The 14707-nt window shown below is 42.2% G+C and overlaps 1 protein-coding gene across 8 annotated transcripts; it reads right to left on the bottom strand.

Moving 5' to 3' along the window:
• Window positions 1-1374: 1374 nt before the first annotated feature.
• On the bottom strand, window positions 1375-14411 carry YPEL5 (yippee like 5). 8 transcript variants are annotated; one of them, XM_074578946.1, is made up of 7 exons: window positions 14293-14396; window positions 12715-12807; window positions 10634-10776; window positions 10466-10530; window positions 10137-10288; window positions 5198-5370; window positions 1375-3518 (listed from the first exon to the last, which is right to left on the bottom strand). In XM_074578946.1, exons 6-7 carry the CDS (start codon window positions 5336-5338, stop codon window positions 3294-3296), a joined length of 366 nt encoding a protein of 121 aa, XP_074435047.1. In that variant the 5' UTR covers window positions 5339-5370; window positions 10137-10288; window positions 10466-10530; window positions 10634-10776; window positions 12715-12807; window positions 14293-14396; the 3' UTR covers window positions 1375-3293. The 8 variants fall into 8 exon arrangements, with proteins under 8 accessions (XP_074435047.1, XP_074435050.1, XP_074435048.1 ...); XM_074578949.1 differs by having other exon boundaries at window positions 10634-10670; XM_074578947.1 differs by lacking the exon at window positions 12715-12807 and having other exon boundaries at window positions 14293-14411.
• Window positions 14412-14707: the final 296 nt, after the last annotated feature.

Genomic DNA, 14707 nt, shown 5'->3' with positions numbered 1-14707 from the left:
GCCATTCCAAAAGTTCTTTTGAACACCCATAGAAAGCATAATTAAGATGCCTCTTCAATCCAGAAGCGCATCACCCAACCTCTTCATCTTCCCAAAGCTGTGTTTTGCTGAAATGGCAGTCAGCAGCTTTAATGAAGTACTTCAGTTTTGGGTACACCTACATTGCAACTACAGGATGAGATCAGAGCATGGGTAATGTAAACTCTAATAGGGCTAACATCAGGCAAAAGCCATAGCACCACTGCTAGCCCAAGCTGCAGCCCAAGTTTCAGCCCAAACTGCAGCCTAAGAGCAGAAATTCAGAGGTCTCCAAAAGCACACAGTGGAGTCTGTTGCGCAGTGTAATTTCCTTGCTACCTTCTTCACCTAAGACAGCATAGGCATAAATTCACTGTAGAGGCACATTTTGCTGTGCCAGCCATGCCTTGTTTGGGAAACCAAGGCTACTGCACTAATACAAAACAACATTTAACACCAAATAGCAATGTCTTCTCAGTTGCTAGACGTACTGTAACCAATCATCTTGTTCCCTACAGATAAGTTATCAGTATTCACACACAAAGCGCCTCAAGGAGGAGCAGTCAAAATTTACAGGCTAAACTCTCCCACAGAGTCATTAAGGTGATACAGAAGGGAACAGCACGTAGGCTAAAAGAGCAATCCGACATCTACTGTTTTAAAGCTGCAGCGGACTTGCTTAAGCCTTATAGGCTTTTAATGAATTCACCTCAATAGTGTTTTTCAAATCGTAGACTTCGGAGAAAGTAATCTTTAACGCCTCACAATCTAACATTCTACCAAATGAAGAGATCTTAATACAAGTTAGAATAAGCCCCTCAGGCTCCATTGCACCAATGTAACGGTCCTCTCACCTCAGTTCTTCAGCCACAGCTTATGAAGTTGACCAGCCGTTAGCAGAAGGCTTCTCCCTAAGATTTGCACGTAAAGAAAAAAGGTCACAGAATTCCAGATATACAAATTCCCAGTTCCTCAATTCCCAAGCCATTTCAGAACCTAAAACTTCACATTTCTCGCAGAAGGTGGAGTTTTGCTTAGCTTGCTGTCTTTTCACAGACAGAGAAAGACATTTGGCATCCATAGTTCCATTAAACGAGCAATTTCCTGTTTTTATTTTTTATCGGGAGTAAATTGAAGGCTTTCAAGAGCCCAAGTGGTATGCACGAAGCTTTACTTAGCACCTTCCAAAATCAACAGCACACTCTTTTGCCACATATTCAGAGAGATACTCATCAACAGCTTGTCACTGTGCTGTAGAAACACAATGATTTAGTCAACGTAGCGAATGGAAGATAGGTTACATCATTCAGTTGACAAACTCCATGAAAATTACTCAGAAAGAACTGCACGTATCAATTCAGGACAAAACATACTTTATTGTACTGTAATGTCGTAAGTACAAGAAAAGTACTGCAGAGAACCATGCTAACGGGGCTTTTAGGTCTGTGAAGGACAGAAGTACAAGATAATGGGGTACTACTGTACTCAGTGCAAAAACTGATTCATTTGAGGCACAAGTACACTATTGTTTAAGCAGCTTGATTCAAGCACAGCTCTGGTATGTGATCTACTCTGTTTTCTTTCTACGTGACAATTCTATAATAAAGCTACTTTTACATGAAATAGGCAGTAGATTCAAGTCAGGGGTGTCCAAATTGCCACTTGGCAACGAAAACAATTAAGAAAAATACTCTGCATAGTCACCCTCCACATTTTAGTTTCAGATATGGAGCTGTGGCTAGTGAAGAAAAACTACTCTGAAAGGTCAAAGCCCAGATCTGTTTGGTTGGGTGGTGGTGGGGGGGTTCCCCCCTCTTGTACCTCTGTGGGTGACTTATTTCACGTTGACCACAATTTTCCAATAAAAAAAAAATAAACTTGTATCTCTGATAAGGAATCATACATATCTAACATTCAAATTAATTTCAGCCCTTGAGATCTTAACTTATGGCTTAAGACACAATGAAAGTGTTTGGGCACCCTTGAGTTAAGTTAATGAAGAGCATTTTTGCTAAAGAGGCAAGCAAGATCACCGTTTTAAACAGAGCTGACCTCTACAAGAAAAAAGCAGGAATCCAAGTCACTAGTTACTACTAGGCTGACATGTACTGCTGCCCAGAAAGATAAAAATGTAACATCACAATGAAAAGGTTCAACAAAGTTGAAAGATTAAGGTTTCAACACCAGAAGCAGCATTTGAAAACAAGCTGTTTAAGTTAATCTTTTCAAGAGATGCAGATTGCATAACTCTAGGCATGAACAAACATGCTGGCAATCTTCTCCTTTTACACAGCAGCTGTGTTTAACATAGGAAGTTCTGGGTTTAAAGAAAGCTACTTGAAGAAGAATTAAGATTTGCAATTGCCCATCTACTTAATGAGATTAGTAGAGAAACGAAAAAAAAATTACTACTGAAACAGTAGTTTCCTCAGTGGATCCCTATCATTACAAACACAGCTTCTGATTTGTAAGCAACGCAAGACTAAACAGACAACTATTATTTTATATTATTACTATGCTTATAAGTTACATCAGTTAAAATTAAAAAAAGCCAAGCAGTTTTGCCCTATTTCAAGAATAGTTTCCAATCAACACCAGTTTACATGGTGAATGGGACTTCACAAATAAACAAGGAATGGTGACATCTTTGGGTCAAGAACGACAAGAAATAATGGGCTCTGTGCTACCAATCAACCTCAACAAGAATATGGCACAAGGGCCAGCCCAAGCTGTACCAACACTGAACCTTTAGCACTCGGCACAAATTCGGATCTCTTTACTTTAGCTAGCAAATCAGGTGAAAAGACTGGGTAAAAAAAAACCCTAACTAAAAACGTAAGCCAAAAATTGGAATATACTTTTAAAAAAACATCTGTAGTTTTAAAATAACTTTATGCTGACATCAGTTTGTGCAAACTAAAAAAAAAAATCATTGATTTCTCTCTAACAAAAGACAAATCCCCCAAATACTTTCCTTTTAGCCCATTGTATCTGTAGATACAATCTCAAATCTAACAGATGTAAATGCAAGAGAGAAAAAGTTACAGCATCTGCACAACATTCTTTCTACAAACAGCTGCTGGAGGGAAAGTGAAATATAAAAGGAATAAAGAAAGGAAGGTTCCATCTGAAATACTCTCACAATCTTTCCCACTCTGTAGTCCATGAATCCGACTCTGATGCTAAGGTGACAGTGTATGTAAGCAGATTTTTTTGTTGATTTTATTATTTTTGAGTTTCAATTGAAGAGAACCTGCAAAGAGACTCAAGTCTCTTCAGGAATTGTCGGATGGAACATGCTCCTCAAATCCTTCACTCTCTCGGACCAACGCTCTTTCCAGGATAACACGGCCTTCCTTGTAGCGCTGGCTGTCTTCAGTGGCAAATTCATAGATCCAACCCAGTTTGCTGTTGCAGTTCTTGCAGCTCACGTCTCGAACCATGTGGCGGCCAGTGAGCATGACCCGATCCTGAACTTCACTGTATTGCAGATTTACCACCTGATACAAACACACAGGGGACAAGAATAGAAAGGATTAGTCTGCCTAGAGCAAAGCTTGCTAATAATGTGCATGACTATCAACATTTTAAAAGTAAAAGGCCTGTGCCACTGCACATGAACTGACAACTGCAGTGTAATAAGTCAACATTCTTTGAAAATCTCCTGCTTGAGAAGGTAACACTTTAGAGACGTGCTTCTCGGGGATGTATAACCCTTACTGTTTAACTGAGAGACATGAAATGCTATCAAAAGACGTATGAAAGTGCCGAGCTGTGTTCAACTTTGGTGAGAAACTCCTGGTGAATAGCTTGTAAACTAATTGATATTAATCCGCTTGTAATATATGTAACCCATTTCTGTAACTGATGTGATCACTTATTCCCAGAAATCAGAACCAAAATATTAAAAGAGGTACTTCTTTAAAAATCTTGGGGTGCTTTTGAAATAATAATCTAAAAAAAAAAAAAAGGAAGGCTCAGTGGCTGAGAGCATAGGCATTAAACATTCACCTTTCTTTGTGTGCTATCTCGTTTAAAATACACTTTTAACTTGTTTAGGCAGCAATACCACAGAACCAGGATGTATAATTCTGGTTGAATTAAACGTTGATGTCAGAACTATATCCAAACTGCTAATATGCAGAAGGATTCTAAAAGACGGGGCTGCACTGCTTTCTCAGCTTTCCACATGACTGTGCTTGCTCTCTCTGCTTCAGATGTAAGGCTTCTGACTGCAGAAATGTAAAAATCAAATTTCTGTGATTAAACCCCACTATGTAACACAAGAAAAATTTTAACCCCAGGATCCAGTGCTTATTGGATGAGAAAGAAATCAGATGCACAACTCAGACTAACGCTCACATGTAAATACTACTGATATGATTCAGCATACCAAAAATCCCAAGGCCAAGCACAGTTAACTGAAGACATTACTGATGCCTTTATCAACTCTGCCAATGGCCAAATGGCTTTCAAGAAAAAACCCAAACCAAAAGACACCAACGATTACATGATCAAGGTCTTTGTGAGAAAGCAAAGGACGATCACTGTTTTTCAATGAGTCTAATGGACAAATCTATATAGAAGAGTTAACAAATAAATGCTACAATTCACTCAGAGTTATGACTTTCATATTTCAATCTGTTTAATTAAATCAAATTTCATCAATTAAAAAAAAAATATTAACTAACTCAGAGCATTATTGCCCATAAAGGAGACTGTGGTTACCTAAAGTTGCCAAACTACTGTTAACTTAAATGCATTTTAGAAATTAAACAGAATATTATCTAGACTTTTTTTTTTTCACTGAGTAGAAATACAAATGCCTTTGGAACTCTCTGATAGACAAAAAGATACTCTCACAGTGAATTTGAGTTTCTTTTTACAGGCGTCTCAAAGTTAAAACTCCATGCATTTTGGCATGATATCTCTCTATATACAGTCCTCTTTACAGTCCTTTAGTATTGCAGATAAACTAATTTAGATAGCTTACCATCAACAGTAAACGCCTAATTTGACTTCAAAGACAACTGAATAGAACAAAATAAAAATAAAAGAATTAAAATAGCAATTACACAACACTTCAACCAAGAAGTTTTTGGATTTTGATGACAGAGTCATACCCCACAAACTCATTTTTCAAAAGCAAATAGTCGTTTCCCCATGGCTTCTTACCAACCTTGTTAAAAAGAAAGGCTCTTCCCGTGGCCCCTGTAAAACGAGTGGAGATGAGTTCAGAACGATTGGTCAGAATCGTGTCGCAGTTTGCACAGGAGAACAGGCGAGTGCCACCAATATGATCCAGAAAAATTCTTCCCATTTTTAGAACTTACGTAAGTTTATACTCAAGACCTGAAAGCAAAAAGAAAGATTATGTACATGTAAAAAAAGCATTGCAGAAAAAAAAAAAAACACGACCCAAACCAAAAAAAAACAACCACCACATCCTATATATATGGCAGAATATTCTGCAAACCAATTCAGCTAATGATTGCAGAGGGCTTTCTTTCATAGATGAATTACTGAACTTACAGACTGCATTCACCCTTTATCAAGACAAGTTCTTTCCCAAAGTGACCATCTAACCAATAAGATGACATACCTAGATACAAACTAATTACATTAAAGAAGCAAAACAAGCAAACTATGAACTGAAACCTTTAAAATATAGTTCAGACATTTGCAGACCACTATTGGACCCTACAGTTCTCAAACTCAAAAATCTTCTACTTCTTTCCTATTTTCTTTTCCTTTTTAATACAATACTGAAATTCCATTCTAGTATATTCCCAACGACTCACCCATCTTAGTCAGCACTGGGAAATGAAACACTGAGAAGTACATTGAGTCACCAAGACAATTATAGTTTAATTTTCCCAAGTCAGCCCCCCTTTTTTAAATATATGTTTATTTTGTCACTTCCCTTAGCTTTGCACAATTTATGAAAGGCAGCCACACACCAACACCATCCAGGATGCTTCTGTCTTCTAGTATAGCAGACTGGGATACTGTATTTGACTTGACACTGACTGGTTTCATATACATAACAACATAGGAAAGGTTTGGATGCTCTTTCACATAATAAATAATCCGCTCAGTCTTTACACCACACAGTTTTATATACAAACATTTAAAGCTGTCAAATCTAAATGCAAAATACAGTGTCATTTACCCAAGCTATTTCCAAAGCATCATCACTAAAGCACCTGAGCAACTCCAACGAGCAGAAAAAAAAAGCTTAGAAAGTTGAGAGCAGATCTGCATACCTGATAAATAAACCTCTTCACTCCTTGGGAAAATTAAAGTATCTCACCAACTTTATACCAGCTAACATAAATTACTCAAAGTTAAGGAGCAAGTAGGCGCAGAACATATCAGACAGCTGAAAATTCAAATCACAAAGGATAAGATACCTTGACAAAAGAATTAAATGATGATGTTATTTCCATTTCAACCACAGAAAAGTTTTATGACTAAGCATCTATAGTTAAACAAGTTAAATATACCTCCATTTATGAGGTGGAATCAGAAAAGAGTATTGTCTTGCTTTTTCCACGCGCAGCAATGAAAAGTAAATCTGACACACTCCAATATTAAAGTTGTGTGGGTTTTACTTTTCAGAGCAGGAGACAGCGTGCCGTTCAGATAGAAATTAATCAAATTTTGTGCTCATCAAATTGAATATTATATGTCAAACGCCTTTAAAAAGCGCAAATACCCAAATTAAACCAATTTCACGTTTTAGGGGATCAGTTTCTTAAAGCTTACTCTGACATGCACAAAGCACACACAAAATTTTAAACACCATTTTTACATGTAAAAATCGTAAGTCATCCTGATTTTTTTTTCAACTATTTCACCACTTTGTTTTCTTTCAATGTGTGGCAATAAAAAGCGTTCCTAGTATTGAACAGAGTGATTTTAGCCAAGTTCCTTACATTTAGGTTTTTCTAATCACTATTGTATCCCATCTGAAGGATACATAAAAATTCAAAGCACTGGAATGACTCTTTCTGTTAAAGGTGGTATAATACCCCTTTCTCTTCTTGAAAGGATAAATAACACAGGTGTTGAGTTCGACAAAAATATGTCAAAGACTTAGCTGAGTGTAGGGGTGTGACTCCAATCAAAATAACAGGAAGCATTTTCCATCCATTTCTCTAAGCATTATACCTTTCTAATATGCCTTTATATTTCCTAGCAAGTGAGGGCAAGAGGAAAAAAAAAAATCAAAACATGCATAGTGACAGCATGAAGGAAAATCAACAAAGAGTAAGTGTGAATAAACAAGTATCAGTCAAAGTCTCCAACCAGAAGAAACCACAAATACAAGCAATAAAAGCAATTGTGACAGATATGCCCATAAGGCAGTTGGCCTAGCTCCACATGCCAACCTTACTAATTTTGGATAATGTTATTTTTGTGTTGATTGTATTGTGGATTAAAAACAATTAACTGATCATAAGTTACTGTAAATATGGAATCAACATCCAAAGGGATGTAAAATATTCTTTCAGGGTAAACACAATGCTCCCCCTGCCAGTATTTTTAGAAGCTAACATAAAACAAATCAAAAGAGGTCCCTCTTACCAAGAGCAACACAAACACTAAGCTTGTTAAGTGACAAGCACAGATCCATTACACAGACTAACTGTGCAAAGTATGCCACTTTGAAAAATATGCATCTGAACACTTAAAATGCAAATACCTCACCTATCTAAATACATAATTCACGTTACTGCACCCAGAAAAGCAGTAACCCAAAGTCACTAAAGCCAAAATTTAAATACTTTAGATGAAAGCACGACTGTAATTCTTAGAAGCAAGGTAAAAGTCAAAGCAACGTACAAACGTATTACTTCTGGATATGGCATTATGCATGGATTGAAGTGTTGAGTCCTGAAGATACTGAACACCAAAAAAATGCACAAAGAAATATGTTCAAAGACTTAAGGCTGAAAAACCTGCCTAAAATACAAGGCCCAAAATTTTCATTTACTTATATCACCCCAAAAAGCTGAAAGTAACCTCATCAAGTGTCTAAACGAGAAAGAAACTACCAATAAGACGTGGTTCCCAAGGGAAAGACAAAGCGAGATTCATTTGATGGTAGCATAAAGCTGTGAGAATTCAGACTAAAGTTACAGCAGAATCTAATAAACCAACTAGTACCGGAATGATTTTCTTCAGAATACAGCGCTTAAGAAAACACATATTCTTGAAACAAATAAATACACATTTAAAAATTTAGAAAATTAAATTCTACAATCTGCATTATAACTATCAAAATAGTCTAGATTTCAAGTATGTTTTTTTAAGAAACTGCTAAAATAATGTAATCCTACTAGAATGTCTAATAGTTTAAAATAACCTCTATGCTTAACTGCCCCTGATAGATTTCATTTAAAATAGACAGCAGCCTACAACTGTCATTAGCTCTCAGTTTTGATTGCTACAGGATTTCAATGGACCCATAAGGGTCCGGATGAAGTGCTGTAAAACCTTACATTAGTCTTTATATTACTGCTCACAGTAGTAAAAAGTAGGAAAAAAGTTACAAAATGACTGCTAGTAAGGCAGCTTTCAAATGCCACATTTGATCATGAATTTTCTAAATAACCTAACACTGAACTTTTGCTTTTTCCTCTCATATAAGGTAGAGAAGTTAATTTCAGCTTGGGACCACTTTACACACTCCCCTCCTCTTCCACCCCCCCCCAAGCTAAAAACATAGTATTCACTTATAAGACCAATTCAGAAGGTACTTGCTGTGGATAAAGACTCTTCTCTCCTTATAGAAGGATCCTGAATCCTGTAGGGTATACTCATTGTACCCAGAAACACAACAGAACAAGGGAAAACAATTTTCCATTGCTCATATCCCTTACATACCAAAGTGGTGTGTACAAAGTCACCCAAGATAACTGTGTAATTTTTTTTTTCCTATAGTTTTCACTTCCCATGTAAAAGGAGTGGGCGTCTATTTATGTTCACACATACATAAATGATCTGAAAAAAGCCACTTATAGGCAGCTTTTACAGGCAGTGGGAGGGCGCTCTCAAATGAAGAGAAGTTAAAGAATTGTGAAATATTAAAGCATTTCTAAAGCTTAAGATCCTCCAATTAGGGGGAGGAAAATGCAACAGGTGCACTTACCCATTCATTCACTCTCTACATTTGCAGAGAACAGTGAAAATAATTTCCATTGGTTCAGAGAGCCAGTCAAGTTCCCTATCACTATTCACAACCCCAGAAACTGACACTACCATATCACACCAATTCCATCACGCTACTAGCAGAATTTTCAGAAGCAGTGGACAGGAATCTTAGTTATTCACAAAACCAAATGCTGAGGAAAGAACAGAGATTTTTTTTGGCCCACGATTTCACCTTTAAAATCAGCTAAGCAGTCTTTGTTGGATACGTGTCAGTGATGAGTCCTGGCGATCCTGCCCCCAGGCAAACTACCAAACACAAGTCATAATATTAAATTAATGGCTCCAATGTAAAAAAGGCAGACTTATTTACCTTCATTAATGGGATATAAAGTATTTACCACTTGTCAAATCTACACAGGTCAAAGAGACAGGTACTTCTATGAACTAAGAGATGATGCCTCTGTTATTTAGTTGGCATCCGGATCACCACTATCAACCTGCATTCTTGAGACGACCTTCAGCAGAACAGTCAATGATAGCTCTTACCATTACTAGCTAGTAAGGCTTGCTGACAGTGCATTATTTTGACAGTACAAACCTTCATACAACTTTCTTAGTCATCCTGTGAAACATTTCCTGCCTGCATGCTTCTCCCAGTGAGTGCATGGACAGACGGGAAACACAAGCACCGTGGCTGTGTGCTATAACATGCATTCCTAGAGCAGTGTGCTCCCAAACTTCCACCTGTCTTTCAGTGTTGATTTTGGCAACACTGAGCAACAGCTGTCAAAGAGCTGACATTCAACAGCTTAAATCTGACCATTATCTGCACACATAGCTGAAACCACCTGAAGCACTACATGCTTGGTATCTGTACTACCTAATCTGCCTACCTTCACAAGCAATAAAGAACAAAAAAGTAACACAGAGAGTTATTTATTAACACTTTTAAAACTAACAGTCAGTATTTTCTTGTCCCAGAGTGCATCTCTTGAAGACACAGGACCATCAGCGTTTGGGAGAGCCAGCAGGCACTTTTTATATACACACTGGACTGTGGATATTTCAGGAGCCTCAGTGTTGCTTCAGCACCATCTACTGCATCTCAGATCTACAACAGAAAACAGCTGCTAGTTAAAGGATAAAAAACTATGACAGCCTCTCTTTTGCCATTTCACTGACTAAAAACATTTTCCTTTGTACGGTGAGCCAACATGCACCCTCTCCCCCTTGGAAAAGGGCCGTGCATTTCCCTAGGCAGAATAGGACATTCTTAAGATGTACTTACTCTGGAACCAGGCTTAAACTTCACCTTCACATCTCAGGAGCCCAGCTTAAGCTTCCTCTTCTCATCTTAGAGATGGACAAAAGAGGAAAAAAATACTTAGCACAGCTACACAAGACGACACGTTAAAGAATCACTGGGTAAGCAAAAAAAATAAAACTTGCTTCTTACCTTCCCAGGTTTCTGCTGCTCACAAGTGGGGGTGCATCTGAAAATATACACGCGGTCAGTCTCTTAGGAGGTCTGAGATTCAACCGTCTGCCACTGACTTCTGTGACTGTTGAAGTAAGCAGGGCCCAGCCTCTGGCCTCTGCCTGTATGTACAATTCGTTATCAGAAAGCACCACACGTAGCCAAATGTGAGGAAAGAAAGTGAACTGTAACAGTATGCCATGCTCATTAGAACCATCCAGATACTGTAGCAAACTGTACAAAGAAGTTAATACAGTCAAATGACTGAAGAGGCTTTGGCAAAGTGATGAAAGCTGTGCCCAGATGCAGCGCACAGCACCAGTCTAGAACAAGCTGCCTCACAGGATGAAACTGCATTTTTAGAAGTTACACTGGTCTAATTTTCTATTGCAAGTTACAGTAGTATTAATTTTCTATTGCAAACTGGCTTTATTTCCAGGTAAGGTGAGAACGTCACATTGGGATACTGGCATTTAAATACATTAACAGAACATTATATTGGTGTATGCAATAATACAGGGTAGTTTGTTTCAAGTTTACAGAGAGCAGAGCCATACAGATGGGTGCTTGTTTCTAATACAGCCCCCATATCGCAGCGTCTCCCACACAGTAACTTACACCCTCACAATACTCTTGCTAGATAACATTCAAAAGTATTAGCTTGCAAATGGTATCAAACTCAAATTAACTCTTTCACGCTACTACACAAAGAATCCGGAAGCAGCAAATATTCCTGTGTGTCTGTTTCTTTTCTCCCCTTCCTTTTTCCCCTTCCCTTCCCGCCTCCCCTTTCCCTTACCTAAGGGAGGAAAAGGATCACCTTTTTCTCTCTTAACTCCTCAAATGTTTTTAAGAAAGCTGTATTTCCTGGTTTTGTAATAAATTTATTCTTACACTAATTAAGATGAGAAAACTTTTGCCTATTAATCCATTCTGCAACTTCCAGAAAGCTAAACTAATTCAGATTTTCATTCAGGTTTTCATTAATTTTAGTGCTGAAGTGATACAAATCTTTACCTGAAGGCACCATTGATTTCATGAGACATAATAAAAATAATAAATAAACTTTAAAGAAATGGTGAAAAGACAATGATAATCCAAACTTCCATACAAAGTACCTCCACCTGGCAGAAAGGGTGCTAATACGCTTAGGGCATCTCACCAAGAAATTTTTATATTAACTAGGAAACTCCTAAATGCAGGTAAAGGCTCCAAAATTAGAGAGCCTTGCTACCAAACATCCACAGTGTACAGGCACTCCCTCTACACACTTAACAAGATATATTTAAATTAAATCTTGCTTAAGGGAATTACGTATTTAGGCAAGAGCTGAGCAACTCAAGATTTCAACATAGGTCAAATGATAGTAAACAAACATGAACCAATGACCTAACTTGGACAACATAACTTCAAGCTTGTGATGACTACCAGCAGAGGGAATTCTAAATATATATATATAAAAATATATACATAATTTGTGTGCTTGTGTACAACTCTCGGTCTGTCAGATGACAAGTAACAAATCTCATCTGTTCTTGTTATCTTCTCTACTGGGCTATGAGGTGCAATTTCTTTTGTCCTCACACACTTGGCAGCCACATCTGAAACTCACTCATCATTATTATTAAAATCTATATATAAACAATTAGATCTCCATTCTGTAAGTTAAGTACTTCCATAACTACGGAAGTGAAAGCAGCAGATGACAGATGCCTCCAAATAATATTTCTAAAGACTAACATTAGAAAAAGAGAGTAACACTTAAAAATGGACAGTTCCGTTTGTCACAAACATTACTTGAGTTCAGCTATCTGGAACGAGTCTATAGATAACAGGTTTATACATAGCTGCTGTTATGTAGCTATATATAGAGCTGTATAGCTCTCTCTATATATAGAGAGCTATATAGCTCTACAGCTGAACCAGCTGCATGAGGGAATCTGTACAACCTCAGAGCAAGCTCCCCTCACTTTCTACCATCAGTCACGAGCATGAATTATGCTAACAGTTAATCTATTGCCATTAGTTGTTGGCATCAAGAGTTGCCCTGTGACACCTACCACTTTGAGAAGATCCGTGGCCTGTGCTTCCCTCTCACAGGACTTTCGTACTTGCTCTGCTACTCCCTCAGTCTAACCCTAACACAGTGTTAACTGTTTGAAGAAGATAAAGAAAAATAATTTATTAAGTTATATTAGTCCAAAACACAGCTTTTACTCTGAAATAAGCACGCTGGATTAATCTAATCTGTATCTGCTGGCACAGTATGGCCGAGGTCTGCACACAGAGTCACAAATGAACAGACAGATGACAGTCTGCATTCCTTTTTGCTTTGACTAGAACCTTTTCCAGAGCAGAAAAAAAAGCGCTTGCCAAATTATTTCGGTTCCCCGGGAATCCATACTTCCACGGGCAAAACACGACCTGCGAGCTGACAGGCGAAGCCGGCTAAATTGCTGAGAGAGCCGCCAGCACAGCCTCCATCAGCAAACAACCCCCATCGCTCCGCTCCGGACACCCGGCCTCCCCTCAGAGACACCCACCGGGCCGGGACACGGCGGGGGGGGGGTGGGGGGGGGGGGGGTGGGGCGCGCACTCGGGGCTGCTTCGGCGGCGGGCAAGTCTTCGGGGCTGGCGACCGTGGGGGGGGCGGGGGGGGGGGGGGGGAAGGGAACGGGACACGGACAGCCGGGACCCACGGAGGCGAGGTGATCCCCCGAGCGCCGGCAGCCGCCACGGCCCGGGACCCCCTTAGTCACGCTGAGGGAAGGGGCGGGGGGCGGCGATCCCCCACCCCACGCGTGCGCGGTGGGGCGGCGCGCGCCGCGGCCGTTGCCCCCGCGCCGCCGCCGCCGCTCCACACAAAGCCCCGCGCGGGGGCGGGCCCCAGCTGAGCGCCGTCACGGGGGCGCGCGCAGCCAACCGCCGCCGGGCTCGGCCCCCGGCGCCGCCGCCGGGCGCTGCCGGCAGCGCAGGCAACTTGACAACAAACAGGAGGAAACAGCTGACGGGAGGCCCCGCCGCCGCCACCACCACCGCCGCCGCCGTGAGGGGCACCTGGGCCGACCACCGCTCCCCCGAGCGGCCCTGCCGTCCCCACTCACGGCTAACCCCCCCCTCCCGTTCGTGCGGTGTGTGGAGACACGACGCGGAGGGGGGGGGTGGGCCAGGCACGGCTCCTTGTCCCCCACCACACACACCCGGGGCCCCACACAGAAACCGACTCAAAAAGTTGCCACCGCCCCGCCGGGGAGGGGAACCGCCGGCGGCGGTGCCGGGCCGGGGGAGGAAGTTGTGGCCGCGACGAGGAGGGGGTGCTCGGTGCCGGCCCTGGGCGGAGGGCCGGGCAGGAAGGCTGGGCGGCGCTGGGAGACGCTGACGGAGGAGAGGACGGGGTGGGGTAGCGGGGGAGGCCGGCGCTTTGTCGCGGCGCCGGGCCGCAGCGGGGCAAGCAGGGCCGGCGCTTCCCCCCTCCGCGTCGCCGGGGCCGGAGCGGCTCGCCCGGGGTTCCGCCGCGGCCCGAGAGACACGGTGCTGCGGCCCGGAGCGGCGACAGCCACCACCCTCCCCAGCCGTCGGCGACCCGCCCCGGCCTCCCTGGGCATTGCGGGGCGCGGCGCGGCCCCCCGCCCGGTTACCTGGCGCAGGGGAGCGCTGGCAGCGGCGGCGGCTCCGTGCCCGGTGCCTTCCCCCCGCCCTCCACAGCCCCGACGCTCCGGCTCGGCGGCGCGGCTCCGCCCCCTCGAGACCCCGCCCCTGTCGCACGTCAATCAGCGCTGCCGAGGCTCCGCCCCCGCCGCCTCACGCCCCGCCCGCGGTCGCCTCACGGGCGCGCCCGCCGCAGCGGCGGCGGGTCAGGGTGCGGTTCTCAGCGTCGCGGAGACGGGTGGCAGCGCTCTGTCGTTCCTTGTCTGTCAAGTGCCCTCTTGTACAGCCGCCGCTCCCCGGCCCGGTGCCCTCCGCTGCCCGCATCCGCCTGCCAGACCCCCTCCCCTCCTTTCAGAAGCTCCCAGGCCTGCTCTCTCCCCAGGGACTCGGCCTGCCCTGGCGGTG

The sequence above is a fragment of the Larus michahellis genome, chromosome 3, assembly GCF_964199755.1.
Source record: "Larus michahellis chromosome 3, bLarMic1.1, whole genome shotgun sequence".
NCBI classification, from domain to species: domain Eukaryota; kingdom Metazoa; phylum Chordata; class Aves; order Charadriiformes; family Laridae; genus Larus; species Larus michahellis.
Note: the sequence above shows the minus strand (reverse complement) of the source record. Positions and strands in the feature narration are given on the sequence as shown.

Coding starts and splice junctions, on each gene's coding strand:
- YPEL5 (XM_074578947.1), bottom strand. CDS start 5,338: ATGGGAAGAATTTTTCTGGATCATATTGGTGGCACTCGCCTGTTCTCC. Junction 3,519..5,197: donor GAGCCTTTCTTTTTAACAAG/GTTGGTAAGAAG, acceptor TGTTTGTATCAG/GTGGTAAATCTGCAATACAG.